The sequence below is a fragment of the Mus caroli genome, unplaced genomic scaffold (assembly GCF_978045245.1).
Source record: "Mus caroli unplaced genomic scaffold, Mus_caroli_1 scaffold_9, whole genome shotgun sequence".
Lineage (NCBI taxonomy): Eukaryota > Metazoa > Chordata > Mammalia > Rodentia > Muridae > Mus > Mus caroli.
In genome coordinates this window covers 87,299,913-87,321,590 of record NW_028227264.1, presented here as the reverse complement: position 1 = coordinate 87,321,590, position 21,678 = coordinate 87,299,913, and the positions used below count along the sequence as shown (strand labels likewise).

Here is a 21,678-nt window from a genome sequence, read left to right as displayed (position 1 = left end):
ACGAACAAAATTTACTCATTGCCCCCACCCCTACCCCCAATGTCAAAGCAGTGTGAAAGTGTTTGAAAGATGAGTATCATCCGATCATCTTTGATAACAAAGAGAAATGACAAGCTTAGGTTTATGACCTCGGACTTTGTGGTCAGGTCTGAATTTCTGTTCTGTCCTTGGAGGACTGAAGTTCAAACTGAAATAAAGCAAAAGCAGCTGGCTCTTATTTCTTGAAGTGAGTGGATTGGCTACCTTTGGGGACCAACTGAAATGATGTCAAGAAGATAAAAGAAGTTAAATGGTCCTCAGGCACTAGTTAAATCCAGGGCTCTCCCTTCTCCAATAGCACGAATGCTTGTTGCTTGCAACCTAGATGTCAAATCTGTTAAAGTTAAAGGTCATTTGCTTTAACAAAATCCCCTTGTTTTATAGACAAGGGCATTTCAGCCCAGGAAGTTTAAATGCCTGCCAAAGTCCTATAAATAATGATTGACAGGTCTGGAGGTAGTTTTCTGAGCTCTGCATATCAAAGGAAGAAGTCCGAGTTTATAATAATAACCAAAGTCTCGGAAGGTTTGTGCAATCAATAACAACGAAAGCTAATTGCAAAGTTTCACTTAAACCCTTTAAAAACAGTATGCTTTAACACATGAAGAATGTCGTCCGTTTATTCAGATCTGTTCCTAATAAGCATGCATTGGAGGGATGTTTTACAAAAGCCATAAATCTGGGGTAGCTGAAAGGGCATCCAACTTTCTTTTCTAATTGATTTACATCTCCCCTTCCTCAGACTGCCTGAGGTAAAGCATATACAGTTTATTTAAGGGACTGTTTATAGACTCTTAAAACTGAAAAGGACCCCAGAACCTCTCTTTCTTCTGGTCGTTCTTAATTGAAACCATTCAAGATGGTTGGTTGTCTGTCAACTTCTTAACTCCCTCAAAGGAGAAAAATTCCAGAAGTTCCCAACAGCATGTGAAAAATGGTTTCTTGCCACAACTGTCCAAAATTATACCTGCGGCAAGCATCGCTTCCTTCACTTTGTTTTACCCACTGGTGTGCTTCAGACAAAACAAAGTTATAACGGGACGTCTGTCCTCTGTGTGGGTTCCAACAAACCAGCTAATCTCTGCTAGTAAGTTTTCATCTCCACAATGGCACTGCCCTCCTCACAGAACCAAAAGAGCATCCGTCTGATTGACATGCCCTCTCTCTATGGTACATGGGGAAGGACCCATAATTAGCTCTTCATTGGCTCCTTCATTTTGTAAAATGTCTGGGGAAGCCACATTAATTTTGGATCAACTGCTCTACTTATGCTGGAGGGAGATTCACAACTGATCATCCTGGAGGTTGCGTCTGCTGTGCTCCCACAGAACTTAGGATAGACTGGTATTGTGAGCTCATTTGCAAAATTGGGTCAACCTACACAAAGCAAGTATTAGCAAAACAAACAAAGCAAACAAACAAAAAACATACTCAGAACAGTTTTAATAGGATTTTAGAACCCCTCCTTGTTAAATAGTTTGTATTATCCATAAATAAATAAATATAGAGGCAAATTTCTTTATGATGTTTAAATATCAATCCAAGATCAGACCCTGCCTTCCACCATGGAGAGAAATATATACTTCCAAATTGAAGTTGAACCAGCTTAAAATAAAAAGGTATGGGCTCAATAAAACTTTGTAAATAAGAGCAAAATCTAGTAAATGTCAACTGCGGGGGACAGACATGTGAAGGGCACTCTCCTTTAAAAGGTGCTTCGAGGACTGTAAATGCTTAGCGCTGACTTCCCCCCCACACAGTAAATCTTAGGGGATGAAAAGGAAACTCAATAAAATTTGTTGACAACAGTTAATGCCTGTAAGAATAATTGGCTCAGGAAGGAAACAGACCATGAGTGTAGCTTAGAGATGGCCAAAGGACAGCTTCTAAGTTCCTGGTGATATACCTACATTGCATTCTTCGAAGAAAGCTAAGCAGTTTCATCAAAAAACTAGGTAGGCACGAGGGAGGCGAGAAGTATGTTGTAAAGTGTTTGGCGATCCTAATCCTTGGTGGTTCTTCCTGGGAGAGCCCCACAAAAACAGCTCTATTCAGTTTACCTGGAGTCAATCTTGCCAGTTCCAATGGATAGATACCAGCAGCTACTGTATCACTCAAACATTGAACTTGACACTGATCTTCAAAGATAAATAGCTACGGCCTTTGAGGAGTTCACTTAGAGGGCAGAGCCTGGCAAAGACATGTCATGAGTGATGGGGAAGATTCAGGAAAAGCCTGAAGAATTGCACTTCTTTTCCCAAGGTTATTTTCCCTTACAGCGTATGTATGATATACACTCTTTTTCTAACCTCTGAGTACTTCAAAGGCAAGGTCAGTCTCTCAGTCATCTCCCGGTTTCTCATTTACATCTTGTGCTACCACACACACACACACACACACACACACACACACACACACAATGCTTCCCCTCCCCTGCCCCCAGTGTTTTGAAGTAAACTAAAGCAATTTAAAAGGATCAGCTCTTCTCATGTAGAGAGGATTGGGGAGTTGATCAGAAAGCTATCAAGAATACCTTCACGCTTAAGGAGCTAAATAGGGCTTGGGATTTATTTTAAGTCATGTATATGGTGGGGTGGGATTAAAAAAAAAACACTCTTAATGGCAGAATTCACAACAGCATGTGTTTCATACAGCCACTGTTTTGAAATCCAGAACCCTGCTATAAGTATCAAGTGTCCATATGAATTCTTTTCCCTTTAAGTTATTAAAACACAACTTAAACACACTTATTGAAATTTGATCCTCCTGGTGATCAAATGCAAAAACCTTTCCAGCCCATTAAAACTGGTTTCCATTGTCAGTGCTCAACGCTCAAGTGTCTGTGCAAACACATGTAAGTATTGCCCAGTTATCTACAGCGGAGTTGTTAGTTCTTGTCTCAGTTTTCGTTATCTGATGTAAACAGCACAGGCATGCTCATGTCCCGTGCATGGAATTCCTGGAGTACATCAGGGTGGGTGTTACAATTCAACCTGCCACTACCCAGAAGGCACTTATACAAGTGCCCTGCCAAGAGGAGACAAAGTCCTTGGGAACTGGAGATAAGAATGACTTATGTTTTCCAAAGAGAAAACATGGCTCAATTACAGCGAGTTATAGAATGCTCTCAATTCGTTGTTCAATTGTGTTCATGTCTCATTTCACTTGATATAGAATGTTCTTAAAGGTGAAACAAGTCTGGTAATAAAAGAAAAAAAGTCACCCACTTAATGAACTCATTCATTTCTCCTACACCAGAGAACTAGATGGAACTGTTCTATTGCCAGAAGAGTAAGTGAATTTATTCAAATAAAGGACTGGCAGGGAGCACAAAGTGGAAATTTTCCCATTCAAACAGCCGAAAGCGTGTCCGTCTCTGACACTATTCTGCCAAGTTGTCTTTTTTATTTTATTTTGCCAAAACCATGGTAAATACACATTGCCAGTCTCCTTGGTAGTTCCCTTCGTAGTTTCAAATGTATATGAATAAACTTTTGCCTCCTTCTTATACACACACACACACACACACACACACACACACACACACACACACAAAATATCACACAAGCCACAGCCATTATCACCTGCCTCAAGGGAGGCTGGCATTTGGCAAGAAGACAAGAGAGACTTCAAGAGTGTGAATCATCTCAGGAGCCTGAGCTTGGGGGTGGGGGTAGAGGTGGGGGTTCACTGAGGTGATTTGTCTCCACCTGAGTGACAGGAGCCCTGGCAAATGACTCATGTCCAGGTTCCAAGAACTCTTTGCACTTCCAAAGAAATGTACAGAGTTCACATCTGTCTTTCAGTTTTTCACTGCATTGTAATATTCTGTGAGATGGATACCTATGAGGTAGATTTTTTTTTTTTCCCCAAGAGATCGCTCCCCTTGGTGGCCATTGACTTATTTACAGACATTGATTCCTCTGTCTCCTTCCCACGGACTGCTGACTCTCTGATTGTCTGAGACCTACTTTTAAAAGATATGTGGTGCTGAAATTTTCAAAGACTCCTTTCTAGATGGATATAATACCCAGGGAAGAACTACATCAAAGGGGCATAATGACAAAAGGAAGAAAAGAAAGCATCAAAGTCAATCTGCATAGAGGGCATATTGATAATGATGCCATAGTTCGCAGTTAGAAAGCTTATGTACTTACAAACATCTCTTGGCAAAGATCACCTTTTGTCCACTCCTGCTGGCTTTGTGTTGCATGGAGACATCTACTTTGTTCTCCATTTAATTCATTTCTTAAGTTCACATGAGTTCGGGGTGCAAGATCCTTACCATTTTATTTTAAATTTCAGAACACCCAAAGTAGTCCTATACACCCTCTGGATGTTTCTATATGTGCCCAAATGTCTAAGAACAAAATCTGCAATACTCTAGGGTTATGCTGTCTCATTTCTTCACTGGGAGGAACAGGAGAGTGGAGGTTGACCATAAATTCTGGAAGCGGGGCCCCAGAGGAAGCAGTTAAAGGCAAACTCTTAAGGAAGAAAATTCGACCCTAAATCTCCCAAACCTGCCAAAGCCCCACTGAAGTGTTATGCATACATTAAGGTGATGGATCTGGGGAGGGTGTGTGTGGCTGTTAGCCATAGGCAGTCACTCAGTTATTTGACCAATCCCTGTGGTTGTAAATCCAGGAAACCATCTACTTCTGAATCATTGTAGCAGGGAGAAGAGGGTTGGGAGAGGGGATGGGAGAACTACTCACTGAAGTAAAAGCCCCTTGGTCCACACACGAACTGAAGAGCATCCACCAGCTCAGCCCCGCAAAGGGTCTCTGGTCCAGCTGTGGTGGAGCTGGTGAAGGTGAGCAAGCAGAGCGCCAGGTAGAAGAGGTGTGAAGACGACATGATGTGTATCTTTATCTGTCGGAGGGGGAAAAAAAAGGAGGTTCAGGTATCCTTCTGGGTCCTGAAAGGATGGGGCAGCGATATGTTGACTCTCACTTGGTACTCCTTGTCATCATTCATTAAAACGCTCTGTCCTAGAAGAGCAGTGTGGCATGAAGGGCCCCTAGGGACCTGGCCTGAGCCTGTCTTGACATCAGACAAACTGTGGTTAGTCCCTTTGCTACTGGATCTTCAGACGTTCTCCTGGAGCTTTTATGAGTTCCTATTATTAATAAATAGGGTAAAAGAGCTACAAACATTTATTGGGTGACAAAAGATGCAGTTATTTTAGTGTGTGTGCGTATATGTGTGTGTGTTTGTGGTGGGATGTGTTTGTGTGTGGTGGGATCCCCATGCTAGTCTGATACAAAACATCTAAATTATCAAATATTAAATTGTGCTCAGCTTTGCACTCAAACTGTTTCAATTTAAATAATCTAAAACCTGACCATTTCTAGATGGTACATATATTCATTATATTTATTATTGCTTTGAATATTAAATTAACCAGGGCATCATTCTCTGTCCATAGATGAGGAAGATTTTATACTGGCCAGAACAGTATTAAAAAATCTATTATTATAGCCTTCCAGAGAGAGAGAGAGAGAGAGAGAGAGAGAGAGAGAGAGGAAGGGAGGCAGGGAGAGCAGAGGTGGGGGAAGAGGCGGAGAAATCTTACCTGGGAATATTAGCAGCTAACACAACCACAGGTGGAAAACAAAACAAGCAGTCTCAAAACAGGAAAATCATGCAAGATTTAGGGATGCAATTGTCTCACAAAGGCATTGTGACAGAAAGGGATGATTCCCTCTCCTTACACACCATGAAGGATATAGTCTGTACCTCCATAACATAATGCAGGCTGATGAAAGTCATGATGTCTTTATTTAATTAAAGGTTTATGTGAGGTGAGAGCCTTCAGGGAAAACAAAAAGAAAAAAAGAAGCCTCCACAACAGGGGTAAACTTTCCCATATGTTGTTGTTCAGTGGGGTGTGGACAGTGGGCAGAATTAGCATTTAATGACCGGTAGACTGAGGTGGAAAACCCAGTGTGTCTTGCTTCTCCTGATTCTTCTATGCCCCTTTGTGAAGCATTCATAAATCCTGGGTATAAGATTTAGGACCCCCTCTGGGGGGAGGGGCCAGTGACCTGCCATCAGACAGGGAAGGCAGCAGACTTCTCTCTGGCCAGCTCCTCTACTAGAAGTCATGGGAGGTCAGAAGCAAATGTTCAAGTTTTATGGCTGCCTTGGGGAAGAGGGTTTCTCATTTCTCTTCCTGCCTTAGGGGAGAGTGACAAGCAGGAAAAGGGAGGCTGGCAGCAGGTCAGGGAGTTTAACAATCATCTCCCAAACTTCAACAGGACATAAATGTAATCTTATACGCCAGGGTCCTCTCTTCTAGCTCACTATCAGAGATGTACACACTGAGAGTCATTTTGAAATGCAGGGCACTGGGCTTGAAACCTACAAGAGCATTTTCTTGAGCAACAGCAATTCCTACTTATTCTCTGGGAAGCACTCATGATCCCTCTTATCAACTTTATAACAAAATCTACCAAGGAACCCTTGTTTGGCACAAGCTAGCCGATGGTGAGTAGCCAAATGGCACCCCTGCCAAAGTCAGCATTCCTGGGACTCCAGTCGCTCTTCATTCTAAGAAGCAGTCAGACACTGTGGTGACATCCCACTTTTCAGGGTTGCTACTTGTGGAACCAGCGTGTACTTTCTTCCAGGAAGGCCCCTAAGGTGAGCAACTTCACCCCTTTCAGAGACATATGCTTTCAATATTGTGGAAAGAGTCACCAGTAGAGTATGAGGTGAGCCACCGTAAAAAGGGGGTAACGGAGAGATACTGGAAGCTATAATTTTTAAAGGAGGTCTTCTCTTTCTTTCTTTCTTTCTTTCTTTTTTTTCTTTGAATCTCACAGTTGAGGCAAATTCATTCAATCCCCACTTGTTTGGAGAATGAGACTCAGAGATTTAGTTTATGGCCATTTCCCTGTCCTGTGTGAGCTCTCTACTTAATGGCTCTATATCAGTGGCAAATTTTACTCATCTATTTTAAACTCATTTTCAATTTAGTGGCTAGTTCTTCAGCCTAGCATTTGGAGGGGGGCAAGGAACCCCTAGGAGGCCCTGATTCTTGATCTCACAAGGTAAATATTTCAGTAGTGTGTATAGAGTGGCTGGAGATGAAAGGAACGCTCCACTCTCAAGTCAACGGGAACAGAGGACATGCAATTAAGGAGAAGGTACCTCCTCAGTTAAGCCCTTGGTACCTTTGTTCAGTAGGATTTCAGCCTGGAAGTACTCCATCGCCATACAACCAAAGACATCAGAGTTTACAGAAATGAGCTAATGTCTATTCATTCCTCTTAGTTATAAAAAGAAGACAGGGAGCTTCCCCTTCAGTATTTCTCATGGAAACTTGAATAAATCTAACCCATCAGGGCTTCATGGTTCTTTGTGAAAGGGCAGGCCTGTAATCCCCATAACTGTTCTTAGAGAACACTTCCCTACACTCTGGCAACAGACCAACTTTAGAATGAATGTTAGCTACTCCAGCAAACCCATTTCTGAAACACTGCCCCCTACCCCTGCTCAGTTTCAGAGAGCGGTGAAGGCCAGGCACCTGCAATGGTTAGTTTGGACCAACTCCACACAGCAATTGTTACTCAATCTTACAGCCTTTGTAAATTTAGACTGTCATGAGCTGTCCCAAACTGCATTTTAATAGTTATTTTAAGGAATAGTGCATTTAAGTCCAGCAAGACATATGTACCTGTAGAATTGAAAAACTGAAACCTGCTCAAACCAATTTTTCTTTTTCCTTTCTGCATGGACTTATACTGAAAACCACTGTCTGATAAATATCAATCCTAGACCTCTGGTACATTTTCCTTTAGCTCAGAGACTAGTCCAGCATACCCAGAGAGAGTCGGAGTTTATCACACCATGCTCCCCAAACAGAAAACAATATAGGACTTGCTTAGGAGTTTAAAAAAAGTCCAAAACAAGTCTCCCCATATGTTCTCCATTTCCCCTGGCCCTTATTTCGTCGACCACAAGGAAAACCAGTAGAGAGAAGCCATAGATGTACTAAGAAGAGGGCGAGGAAGGACCTGAGCAAGAGACAGCCAAAAAAAAGCCAATCCTGAACTCAAAACACTTTCCTCAAAGATCACTGACAAATCCACATCTCCAAGGACCTTTCTGTGTTAAACAAGTGAGATATCAATTGATTCCAGGTGTCCGAACAACAACAAAAATGGCTGGTCAAAATACAAGGGCAATAGATGTAAGTAGGTACTCACTGCAGGTGCGGTCATTTTGGTAGGTCCCGGGTCGTTTACACAGCAGGTCAGAGTGGGTACTATGAGGCCGAGGTGAACACAAGACTGAGGACTTAAGAACATGTGTTGTTTTGTGGGTGGGGTTTGTGAAAGCATCTAGTTACATCTGGACACCCAGGCAGGTATGCTCTGAGTCTGGGTAAACTGCCTTTTGTCCATTTAAACAATGAGTAAATTGCACAGCTGGGAGTTGGAGTCCGTCTTTTTCCCCCAAGGGAAGCCACTCATTTCCATTGTATGGCTATCTATCTCGGCTATCCAGAATAGTGATTCAAGTTCCAGCTCCTTCCCTTCCTCCCCCTTCGTCCCCTGGCTCAGGCACTGGGAAATACCTTGAGCCTCAGAGTACAAAGCCAGCAGGCACCCTGTGTGCACCAATCGCTCTAGGCAGCTGACCTCTATTCCTTGAGCTACGTTTCAAAGACCACCATGCATGCAGTAGCTCCCTTCAGCCATCTCCTGCTGCAAGCACAGGAAAAAAGTTGAAGGGTATTGCTAGTTCCGCTTCTGAAATGTTCTGCAGACCCAGCAGGGAAAGAAAGTTCATTTGGAGCCGATTTTCCAAACGTGGAATGCATGCCTGTGGAGGTAACATTCCACAATCCCTTTGGGACACACAATCCCAGCTGCCAGACCACACAGCATATATGAACGCTGACTTCACTCCTGTAAGGTGGCTGAAGCTTGCTGGCAGCGCGAGGACAGCACAATTAGGTGCTTGACAAGGTTGTCTCCCGAAGTCCCAAGCCACTTACTTGCCTAAGAAAAACTCATAGCGATGAAGCATTTGAATGCAGCACGAAAAACCGCTGCACTCTTTGACTGGGATCTTTTATGAATTAAGCCCTCCGGCAACTGCCTCCAAGGAGCCGGTGACAGCGGCTTAGAAGTGCTTGCAATTTGAAAAAACACAAGTCTGGAAGGATATAATTTTGCTGAGAATGGAAACTTGAAGTAGGGCCAGTGATCGAAAGGAGAAGGCAGAACATAGACAGCGGCAGGGGCAAACGGCAGCGGCAGGGGCAAATGGCAGCGGCAGCGGCAGCGGCAGCGGCAGCGGCAGCAGCGGCAGCAGCGGCAGGGGCGAGTGACAGAGCCAGAGGCAAGTGACAGAGGCAGCATAGCAGCAGCAGGAGCAAGCAGCAGCTGATTCACCTAAAGAGGCTTTGCCCCCGGTGAGCCTAAGAGCAGAGCCTCAAACCAAAATTAAAGCCCCAGCTCAGTCACGAAAGTCCCCTTCCAAAGAGAAAAGTTGGACAAGCAGCCGCCAGTAAGCTCCTGCTTTCTGAGCACAGCCTGGATCTGCTTAAAATTTCTGAATATGCAAAGACAGCAAGTTGTCTAAGAGCTTTTACAGAAAAGCAAATTAAACTTCCCCCTAACTTTGACTTTCTGGGCAGAAGTGCAAAGAATTCCCGATTCTTGGCTCCAAAAAAAGCAATTTTTTTAAAGCTTTCCTATCATCTAAAATGTAACTTTTAATCTGTGACATGCCTCGTAAATAAAGTCCTGACAAATCACACACGTACATAGACACAGACACACGAACACGCTCTGAAAAAGCCAACGCCTGCACCTGTGAGAGAGAAGCACTCCCGAGTTTATAGTCATCTTTCTAGCCCCGAGCCATAGGCAAGATTTAAAGGAATCTCTTAAAACGGCAGTGTGGAAGCCCTGTGGAAGTAGAGGCTTTAGCAGAAGTACCTTGCAATAGTTTCTACCCGTACAGATATCTCTGCAAATGCATTCATCCCCCGGAGCTCCTTTTACAGCTCGCACAGAACTGCACATTCAGCAATTTGTAAATAACCCCCAGTTCTGAAACAATGCAAATTCTAAAGCGAATAAAGACTCTAGGCAGAAGAAAACAGTACACAGTTTAAATACAATTCTCCAACGAGTTCAAAAAAAAAAAAGTAAGAGATATTTACCTTCAAGAAGTCACAGAGGCAGATCTTAAATAATTGAGTTGGAAGACTGCTGATTTTCCTCATCGCTTCTGAAGTACAAAGTCTGGAAATGAATTGGTGGGCAGGGATAATGAGGCGAAAAAGAAATCCAGAGAGATGGGAGATGTTAGAGCAATGTCACATTTCAATTTTGAGGACTTTATTCCATTGCGCAGGCTCTATCTGCTCTGAATTTAGCAGTGACAGTGAGATTTAGCAAGCAGAAGAGGGATTTAGAGAAAATCCTCACATTTATCTACAAAACACAGACACTGTAGACAGGAAACAGCTGGGGGAACATTCGCCTTCTCTCTCTCTCCCTCTTCTGGCAAAGTTATCGAGTAAGGACTTTTTTGGGCACCGTGACAAATAACATCATACCTTCGCTCTTAAAAACTGGAGCACAGAAACCTTTTCTCCCCCCCTTAAAAGAATGTGTGTCTCTGACAGGGTTAGCAGACATTAAATACTGAGGCTGCCATAGAAAAATAGGCTCTGTTCTCTGATTAACTTTCCACAGGGTTTGAAGGTACACTTGTGTGCTAATACACCTCACCAGGATTAGAGGGTCTAAGTGGGACATGGGGGCAACTTTATATTTTAGGGCAAATACAAAATTTGAAGGGAAAAAAAATTTAAAAAAAAAGGAAGAAGAGACCATCTCCAGGAAGCACAATGCTGTTAACCCTGAAATGACCAGGGTAAACTAGATCGAAAGCCAGCTCTCAGGGGAAGGGGAGGTGGAGGGGATAGAGTGACCCTTGTCCTAGTTGCCAGGCAATGGGAATAATCTCATTTCCTAAAACCTATAGATGGCCAGGCAGCAGTGGGCTGGCTCCTGTTAGGACACTGTATCATGCTTTGTGCAGAGAATCAGACTATGCTGAGCTCTGGGATGGATTGAAAAATAAAATGATCCTATTTTTCAACAAAGCTGGATGTCTGTCACCTCCTTGACCCCAAGGAAGCAGTATGGGAGGCACACACTGTTTCCCGTTGGCTGTATTGTTCTGTATAAATGTGTGTGTGTGTGTGTGTGTGTGTGTGTGTGTGACACAGTTGTGTGTATGTGTGCGTGCATGCATATGTGTGTGTGTGTGTCTGTGTGTGTATTCCAAATAATACCAGCTGGCTAGCAATACTCTCTCCAGGGTTATGATGTCATTCAAATCCCTCAACTGGGTAAGTGGCTGGCAGCATGGTTCAAGCCGGCTGCTTCTGCTATTTATAATGTATAAACTCGCCTTTGCCACAGGGAATCGAGTTCTGATCTTCTGTTGATATGGTTTGTACCTATTTCTCAGTGGTCTTTCAGAGGCAGTAGATAAGAAAGTAAATTATGAAAGAAGGTTACAAAAGCCCAGATTAGACGCTGCATGCTTTCCACGGATGTCTCTCCAGGTGTGCTTTCCCAGGGGAGATGGAAATGAGCCAGACTTGCCTCAGTCTCTGACTCTCTCGGACTCTCAGGGGGATTTGAAGGTACTGACACATCAGTGGAGACAGAGGCCAGCTGGAAACTCTACACTGCCTCCTTACGCTGCCCCATGGATAGAAACCTGCTTGGGGATGTGGTGATTGTCCTCAAATGAAACCAGTTTGGTTTTGCAAGGGACTTGGGCTCGTTCCAACCCTGTGTGGTCAATACTTCACAGCAGTGTTTACCTTTTAGACAGGGACATTAGAAACCTGGTGTGAGACTGTTCCAGTGGTGGGTGATGTTAGGTATCACTTGATGAAGGAATCACGTGATGACAGCACCTACTATGTACTCGATTACACATACCTCTGGTAAAGCAAAAAGGAGCATGCAACAGGCAGGGAGAGACACACGTTCCTGATGTCTGTTGAGTATCTGAAGCGTGAAGACTTATGAGTGGTGGGGGGGGGGCGCAGTTTCTCAGGGAGGCAGGAAGTGAAAGCTTTTTGGAAATGGAGATGGGGAAGGAGAGAATGCTACGTGAAGGGCACGGGGCTGGGAAGTTCCTGTGGGTAGGACTGACTCTGAGAACATACAGAAGTGTGGCATCACCAGGTGGTCCTGCCATATCTGCAGTTGTGGGCAATCCCTTGCACATACAGTAACCCAAGGCTTCTACTAACAGGCTATCATTGAGTGCTTGATTTATGACAACTTATGGAGATAGTGTGTGTGTGTGTGTGAGAGAGAGAGAGAGAAAGAGAGAGAGAGAGAGAAAGGAGGGGAGAGGGGGGAAGGGGAGATGGAGGGAGAGGGAGGGGGAAGGAGGCAGAGGGAGATGGAGGGACAGGGACAGGGACAGGGACAAGGGACAAGGGACAGAACAAATAGTAAATAGTTCATCCCCTCCTCTTTAGGACCTTGATGAGTACATTGTATGGAACCAAAGACCTCCTGTTTTCAAGTCTTTCTCAGTTGAGAGTTTCCAGGCCCTTGTTTTTAAGTCTGGAGAACTAGGTCCCAGCTAGGCACCCTCATCTACTTCTGGGCGCCTTTTGTATAAGTTAGTGCTTTGAATCATCTCTTTCCAATGCAATTGTAGCAAACTTTGTCTTGGTACATTCTAGAAGCTTACTGCATTTCTCCACATTTGTGACTCTGACTATTGTGCTTTCTGGGCGCTGTGCTGCGCTCTGCTACACTGTGCTCTGCTGTGCTGTGCTGCGCTGTGCAATGCTTTGTGCTGTGCCACGTTATACTGTGCCACACTCTATATGACAGGCATGTCCTGTCATATAGAGTTATGCTGTGCCGTGCTGAGCCGTGATGCTCTGCTGTACACAGCACAGATGACCTAACACTACATTGCTTCATCTCAAGGGCTGCTTTGAGGACTGAACACGTCATCCCATGAGATACTGCACCCCATCAATGCCAACACAGCAAATCACTTGGGTTTATCACCCCAGTCACCCTTAAAGGATAATTGACTTTTAACTTATGTCCCAGTCGATGCCCCGATCAAAGCAAACTGAATTTCAGTGCACCGTAATTGTCATTAGCTGTGCTGTGGCCACACTCTGAGGTGAACTATCGGTTTCCGTGTGGGGGTGGGGAGTAATTTCCTGAAGTGATTGCCATGAATTTCAAGCTGGGGAGTGGTCTTTATTAGCAGGGAGGGTGAGCTAGCAACGAAGCAGGGGTCAATAATTCCTGGGGAAATGTCCATTTTCTTTGTAGATTCCAGGTGTAAATGTGAAGATGAAGGGGACCTTTAACTATGGGCACCGTGCCTGTTTAGGAGAGAAAGCAAGAGGTGCAGCAGGAAGGGTCATGTCCAGGGAGAGCTCAGACCAGGAAAATCCCACTGGAGACGAATATCCATGGTCATTCTGAAATTAGAGAATGCTTCTACAGTTGCCTGTCTGGAAAAGGAATCTAACAGATATGGGAACTGTGTGCCACAAAAATAGCTAGCTGCAAAGATGTGCTCATCGTGAGAGCATCCACTCTGGAGACTTGGATTCACAGTTTCACCTTTTGCGTGTGCAATGCCTGTTGGTTATAAATAACTCTCCCCTCCAGCCTTCTACTTGAGCGGTGTATTTGCATAAAGCCACAGCTTCAGAAGACTTCTGACACCTTTCTTTTAAAAAAGAAAGGAAGGAAGAAAGAAAATGAACTTGTTCATTTTCGGAAAGCGAAGGTTGGCTGAGAGTCGCAGAAAATGAGCCATTCCCTGGTTCCCTGGCCTTTCTGCTGGAGCCCTATCCCCAGTTCCTCTGTGTTCCATAGAGAGGGGTCACCTTCAAAGATCATGTTGTACTGTTGGGCATATTAATAATATGTCTTTAATGTAGTTGCTAACATTGTTAGTGGTGCGTGCATGTGCACATGCGCGTGCATGAGCGCATGCGCGTGGTGAATGTTACAGAGGAGGGAAAGAGAAGATAGGGAGAAAGAAGAAAAACTAAATAGTAGAAAACATCTGAATTGAAATCAGAAGGATGGGTTGTTTAGGGCCAAGAGAGAACAGGGTGGAGGGGGAGGGGAGAAGAGAAGGTCTGAATGGAGAGTTGGAGGAAAGAGGCTCTGGCATCCCCAGAGGCCACCAGGCAGAGAATTTGGTAACACTGGTGTCTCTCTTTGTGGGGCAGATTTTCTGGACTGAGATCCAATGTCTCCACTACATGTGGAGAGCATGCATACATAACATTGATGTTAGAGGAAAGGGATGTATCCCAAAACACAATGTGCTAAAGAGAGGGATCTGCTAGGTTCTCCACAAGCTCCTGCCCAGAGCCTCCTTCCTGTTGATCCTAGAAAGCCATATTCTATCTCGGGGAACTGCTGTAACCGCTTGAAGGAACGTCTTTCCCAGGGGGAAAGGGGACGACAAATCCATTCACTGAAGAAATCGGTGTTTCTTCTCAGCATCAAACTTGGATGTGATTTCTGCTAAAATGTCAAAAGGACAAACACTGGAAACAGAAACCAAATTGATGTGGGTTTGTGAGCAAAACAGTCTTAGTGGTGGTAGATGAAGTGTCACCGCAAGGGGCAAGTGTGGGCTGGGAGAGAGAGAGAGAGAGAGAGAGAGAGAGAGAGAGAGAGAGAGAGAGAGAGAGAGAGAGAGAGAGAGAGAGAGAGAGAGAGAGAGAGAGAGAGAGAGAATTTGAGAGTTCACGGTACTTGTCTAGATTGAACAGAAAGTGGGCAAGGACACTTCAATTCCAAACCTCGGGCTAGAACCCACCTCGGGGCTCTTTCCTTGGGAATTTAGAAAAGTGCGCCCTCTTGTGGGCATCTGTGAAACTGCCACTTCAATTTTTATTGGGCATGTGTCTGAAAGAGAGAGTGTGTGTGTGTGTGTGTGTGTGTGTGTTTGTGTTGGGGGAGGATTGAACAGTCCTAGACTCGAGCATAAGCTGTGCATATCTTTAATTAAACCTTTTAAAATAAAGATGTATATATTCACCTCACTATCATTTAAAAGGGGAGAGGTGTTCAGGGGGAAAGAAATACCATAAACTTCCGGGATGACTTCTTCATGTCTAGTCTCCTGGTATGAGCTTAAAACACAGCGTTAAAAAAATCAGAGTACAAAGGATAAATGATAGCAAAAGTAAAATAGTTTTTAACAGCATAAAGCCACTGAGTAAAATGGCCAGGTTTCTCATTTTATTAAAAAAAAAAAAAAAAAAAAAAGACACGGGGTGTAAGGATCGCTGGATGGAAAAATGATGTATTACATGAAACCTAAATTTAGATGCTCCCGAGTGGAGCTTGATTCAGTCTTGTGTACTCCTCATAGTTTCTGACACCTCGGTTTTCAAAATGTGGGTTAGAACACCTGCAGTCAAAGACTCACTAAATACAGAGATGATTCCATTTTTAACCCTCTTTCTATCCCGAATCTACCAAGAAGAAAGTTTCAATCTGACCCTGGTTGTTTTGAACACCTCCCCCCATCTTGCCTCTCCCTTTACTAACAAAGGGACAGAAGACCTCAAGCCCAAAGTTTTTCAAGGTGGCAGTTTCTAGCCAGAATTCAATAATAAGGTTTTCTATTATTAATATTAATGTTTAACATTATTATAATTTACAAGGCTTGATTTAGGCATCTGATTTTAAGAATTCCTATTTAAGAGAAGGGATGCTGGATTTAGAATAAACACATTATTATTTTCTAGGAACTAATTTATTTTATTTTTAAAGTTAGTATACAAAGTAGTGGGTTTCACTATGGGTTTTCTCTACTAGACATCATTACAATTTGTTCTTATCTGCCTCCCTCTGGTCTCTCTGCCCACACCTGCTCCTCTCTTGGCCTTAAATAGCTTTTTCTTCCACTTTCATGTCACATGTTTTCCATTGGTCTTTTCCCTCTTCTTTCAGATCTTCTCTTCCTCTCCCTTTCTTGTTTCATTATACACACACACACACATACACACACACACACACACACACTTAAATCCAGAGTCTGCCTATGAGAAAAAAGAAGCATGTATTTTATGCCGTTCTTAATTTGACCTTAAATAATTTGAAATTGAATATTAAATATACATTTCCAAGTCTCAAAAGAACAATATATATGTATGTATATGAATGATATATACATATCATTCATAGTTTCATGAAACTATGAATGTTCAATAGTTAGGACAGCACATGGATGAAGTGTGGAAGTCTAGCAGTTGAGTGTCATGCCGCATGACATGTTATTGTGTTGGGAAAGCAAATGCAGTACAAGACAAATGCTGATAACAAAGACCAGGGATGTTTAAAAAAAATAGCACCCTGTAAATAGGTTAATTACATTCTAGGTAGTTTAGATCTCTGTTAGTCTCACTAATGTTTGGAATCAGCCTTTGGAAGGATCTAGAGATGTTTTAACAAGCTGGAATTGAGTTAGGGGTTGAAGCACAAGCTCGTTTCCAAGTTGGAACACAACAAGTGTTGTTCCAGGCATGGTCAAGGTGAGTTCCAAGGGTTGGGATGACATCGGAGATGATGCTGTCACCATGGTCACAGTTTCCCTTTCTTCTCTCTCTCCTTGGCAGCTTCCTTGAATGACTGGAGAATAGTCTCAATCCTTCCCGTTTCTGTTGTACATTGATCCCTGGGAACAACATAGAGCTTAAAACAAAAACAAAAGCAAAAGCAAAAACAAACAAACAAACCCCACACAAAAACCTATGCAGTAATGGACTGTGTTATTTGGGGGGTTTAGAAGGACAGAATTGATAGAATCAACACATACTAGAGGGGGGCACTAGATTGGCTTACACGCTAGGGCATAGGTAGTCTAACAATGGCCACCCGAAACTTGAGAAACTGAGAATCCTATGACTCCACAGCCCACTTGGCTGGACGCAACCTTAGTTTGGTACTGAAAGCTGCAGGATTTCTGTAGAGCTGCTGGTATTCAGTCCATATTGAAATGCTGGAAAGGTTAGCTTCTGGTATTACGAAGGATGGCAGCAACAGAGACATTTACAAAATAGATGTCCTCACAACCAGGAAGCAGAGGCAAACAGACAAGGCAGGATGACCTCTCGGGAGGAATTGGGTGACCTGTGGAAGATGTCCCCCATTGAGGTGAAGGGTCTTCTTCCCTCAGATAGTCCTTCCTGGAAATGCCCTCAGAGACCCTCCCTCAGGCATGTCTCTGCTGACTCCATAGCCAATCCTGCTGATAATTAAGATTTACCATAACACACTTTACATTATTATTCAGTTTGGTTTCAGCAGCCTGGAGGAGAGATGATGCACTGACTGATCACTCCTTAGTCTTCACAGAGATTCCATTTTGAAAAATTTGCCTGCAATGCTTATGTTTTGGGAGATAGATTTTTATGGAAACATGAGAGCGTTAGACTTGATAATAATTTAAGAATTGAGATAAAGGGTCTAATTCCTATGAAGCCCTGAAGTGTCCAGGAAGCAGGATTGCCAGCTCCTTCCACTTCTTCACATGGCTGAGGATGTTTTGTCGTGCTCTCTGAGACAAGAAACATGGCCTCCAGCCTCACTTAAAAAAAAAAATCAAGGAGGTTCTTGGGAACCCTTTAGACTATTTCCTGTAGGGGTCCCTTGCATGGATAAATGTTTTAGTACTCAATTAAAGAGGATACTGTGTATCCATTGGGGCCTTTGGTAATAAGCCACTTTGTAAGCAATATACTCTTAAAGCATGAGCTCACTTCTAAGCTGAAGCACAAAGCAGGCTGTGTCAGGCACTGGGAACGTATGAGCAGAGACACATGAGAATGAGAGATTTCAATTGTTGGGGTGATGTGTGAGATGAGGCTGCTACCCGGGACTGTATAGTCCCTTTATATCTTTCCTTGAACCTTGAATCAACTCCTTAAGACACATGTGTACTTACAATATACATTTTTCCACCCTACAGCCTCAGCTTCTTTCAGAGAATGAATATTAATTATTTAATATTGATTTAATAAAATTTTAAGCACATTTGCATTAGTCAAGATTCCTTAGAGAAGTATAATATATGCCTGTAGTTTTTTTCCCTTTTAAGGAACTGACTTACATAGATATAGTGGGTTGGAGAGTGGAAATCTACAGGTAGACCAGTAGGCTAGAAAGCCAAGGATGAATTGCTGTCCAAATAAAAGCAGTTTGATATCACAATTCCTTCTTTTTCATCTAAGGAGGCCAATTACTCTCTAGTGAGTCTTTAATCAACTGGGTAAGGCATAGCCACATCATGAATAGAAATCAACTTTACTAAGAATCTGATTTATATATTAATACTTAAAAAGAAAAAAAAAAAAACAATCACAGGAAAGCCAGTGAGATAGATCAGCAGGTGAAGGCACTTGCTGCCCTTCCTGACAACCTGAGTTGTAGCTCCAGGAACCATAAGGTAGAGAATCAATTCCCTTAAGTTTGTCAGCACACGCATGTATATGCTTATGTAGGCAAGCTTTCACATGAGTGTGTGACACACACATACAAAAGTGCTTACACACACACTAAATAAAAATTAATAAACTTAAAAAAATACAGTAACATTTAAAGGACGTCTGACTAAGCAGGTTAGCTGACATGGAATTAACCACATCACCAATGGCTTGCCAAAGATACCCTCACTGAGCCTCACTAAAACTGAACCATGAGACTATGAATCTTTCCCAAGTTACAAAGAAGAAATCTCAAGTGAATGGTCCATGTCTTTCAATTTTACGTTTTTATCTGTGCTGTTCTTTTTCTTCAAATGGTTGGCTGGCTCACAGACTGCTGCTTGATTATGGCTCAAAGGATGCTCTCTTTCAGCCCTTGCCTTCACCATGCCATTAACATTTTACAAAGGTGCTGTTTACTGGTGAAAGTGTTTTGGATTTTTTTTTTTTCTGCAGAAGGAAATAAATATACGTAAAGCGCATGCGTACCTTCACACCACTCAAACACACGCACACAGGCACCTACTTAAGCATCTGCGCTGTGTTTTTCTAGATGAGACAAAGTGTGTTCATTACCTCATGGTGCAATCTGCTGTTTGGATCAGTGGAGAGAAATTTCAGGCCTAATCAAGCCCAGGTTATGTTTGGGGTAAGGCCTGATGAAGACAGACATTTGTACACCCTTTGCCTTCAGAGGGTACCTCGATGCTTGGTCTTGTTGGTGTCATAACACTTTGAGTAGCAGAGTGATAAGGGATTAAAAAAACACATTTATAATGCTGTTCTGCAGTCTCTGATTTCTTTTTCATTGAGCAGCTACTACAGCATTTATTAAAAACATCATTTTCTAGTGCTAGGTGCTATGCACACTCTCTGTTATCAAGGTCAACTCAACTTCTAGTGTATGTATCCATTTGTATAGGTGCATACTTATTTTCTCAGTGTTCCTTTTTGTTCTTCAAGGACTCTGGACCTCTCCAAGGGTGAGGTCTTGGCTTGCTTCTGTGACAACACTACACATTGACTCAGCAGGCCTCACCATATACTTCCATTCCCTTCCAATGTCCTTAAGACCCACACCCTTCTTTTCTTCTTTTCTCCCACATCCTCCATTGGATTAATGAATGCCTCATTACTGTGTGGAATTCTTTTTTCTCTTTTTTTTAACCAGTCTTCCCCCAAGCAATCCAGCCAATGGCCATTGCTGGAGCATTTTTCCTAATATGTTCTGTTCATGAGTCTCACACTGCAGGGACATGAGTTGGGTCCTCAGAGTCCTTTGCATGTTTAAGTCCTCCTCTTAACTTTAAAAGCATACTCTTCCTCAATAGCCTCCTCTGTTGCTAGTCCCAGTATAGCATCTGGACAGCTATGTTGTCACCATTTATCCACATATACCTAGCTCTGTGTATACTTCTAGGTATTTAATGGCTGGCCGATAGAATTGGTCAGTGAATGATGATATATAACTGCTACTACTATCGAGTGTATATTATATCCAATTTTTTCTTTCATCTTACTTTAATGATCTCATTTAACGATCTCATGTACTTTAATGGAATATTCTATTTTCATTTTTACTTAAAAAGGCTTAGTGCCTTAGTTCTAGGAATGTATGACACTCTCGAGGCGAAGTAGCTGTGAAGCACAGTAGGAGAATAAGGAGAACTTAAGTGCCTTTGCTAATGTATGGATAGTAAATTACAGTCCCCAGATTTAAGTTCAGGTTGGTCTGATATATAGTGTGATCTAGTTGGTGCAGGTCCAGACAGACTTTCTTGCAGACTGGTCTGCCTCTGCTGAAACAAAGCATGAAGCCCAAGGAGCACAATTAGACATTTACTTTGCACAAGGAGGAAGCTCAGTCAAAGCTGGACTTAAACTAGGAAAGCACTTACGCTTTCCTGGTAGGAATAAAAGATGGGCTTTCTGCAGTGTAGCCTTCTTGGAGCTTTAGGTATGAAGAGCTACAGTCAAGCAACTTCAGTGCTAAGTAGCATCCTGCTGACATCTCCAATGTGACTTAGATAAGCTTTGTTTAACACGTGGGCTTTACTGCTTCTCACTTGATGACTAACCCAGTTCTTAGAGAGCTAGGCTTGAGAGCAAACACCATCTTCGTTTTGATGCCTGGATTTTGTAAGGCTGAAGAAGCCAGGTACTTTTGGGGTCCCTCTGCACCCCACTTCTTCCTTTTCTTTCTTTCCCTGTCTAATAAGTACTCGCTGAACTGGCCCCATTTAATCAACCCTGGCTTCACATCCCTGATTCTTCACAAGGAAAAGGGTGACTTCACATTTGGATCCTGTTGGAGTCAAAGCCCTGCCAACCCAACTGGCAGGCTTTCTCCCTGCTTGGGCTTCCATCAAGGTAGTGATCCCACATCCTGGCCTTGGTGAACTCCTCTGCAAGGTGCCAGGGTTGTTAATCTCACTCCACTGGTTGGCAAAGCAAGAGACATCCCGAGATGATTGTAGTATTTACAGAGTTGGGAGAAACCCGAGGCTTCTAAGTGGGAGCCTCTGTTCTTAGCAAGGGGTTTTTAAGGTCAAGCCTCCCAACACCTGGCCTTTACCAAACCTCTCACTCCAAGGGATTTTGCAGATAAAGCATTGACAGTTTGCCAGGTGCTGCCCTTCAGAACAAGCCCAACAGAGCAACCAAATGACTCTTAGGACCCAATATAAAACAAGCTTAACATAAAACCCAAAGGCCCGGGAGAGTGAATGGAATCTTTACAGTGGGAGGAATAAACCCAGAACAGATGCTAAGTGAGGTCACAGAGAATTGTCTAATGACAGTCATTCCTGTTCTGCACCAGCGGCCATCCCTGTGCTTTTCTGCAGTTAATAGATAACATTTCCACAGTGGCACCTAGGTCACAAGCACGGCAATGCCAGCACTGCATTTGTCCTACCCTGGGGAATTTTTGCTATGTGGGGAAAGCCATGAAGTTAATGACTAGCTGGAGGACATGGCTCATTGCTGGGATAGTCCATTTGTGCTGAAGTTGGGGTCACCCTAAAGAAGAGCAAACTTCTTTCCTTGATAGCCACTAATCTATACCTCCTGAAGAATAACTCCAT

General features: G+C 43.1%; 1 protein-coding gene across 9 annotated transcripts in view; it reads right to left on the bottom strand.

The window, feature by feature from the left end:
* Igf1 (insulin like growth factor 1) overlaps window positions 1-10,643 on the bottom strand; it is a 71,712-nt gene extending 61,069 nt beyond the window's left edge. The window contains exons 1-3 of one of the 9 annotated variants that reach the window (XM_021175256.1): window positions 10,625-10,643; window positions 10,226-10,307; window positions 4,758-4,914 (exon numbers count right to left, since the gene is read on the bottom strand). In XM_021175256.1, coding sequence (XP_021030915.1) covers window positions 4,758-4,914; window positions 10,226-10,288 — 220 coding nt within the window. In that variant the 5' untranslated portion in view covers window positions 10,289-10,307; window positions 10,625-10,643. Of the gene's footprint in view, window positions 1-4,757; window positions 4,915-8,255; window positions 8,535-8,626; window positions 8,645-9,998; window positions 10,146-10,225; window positions 10,570-10,624 lie in introns of those variants that run through there. The other 8 variants (XM_021175257.3, XM_021175253.3, XM_021175254.3 and 5 more) reach the window with 8 other exon arrangements.
* Window positions 10,644-21,678: the final 11,035 nt, after the last annotated feature.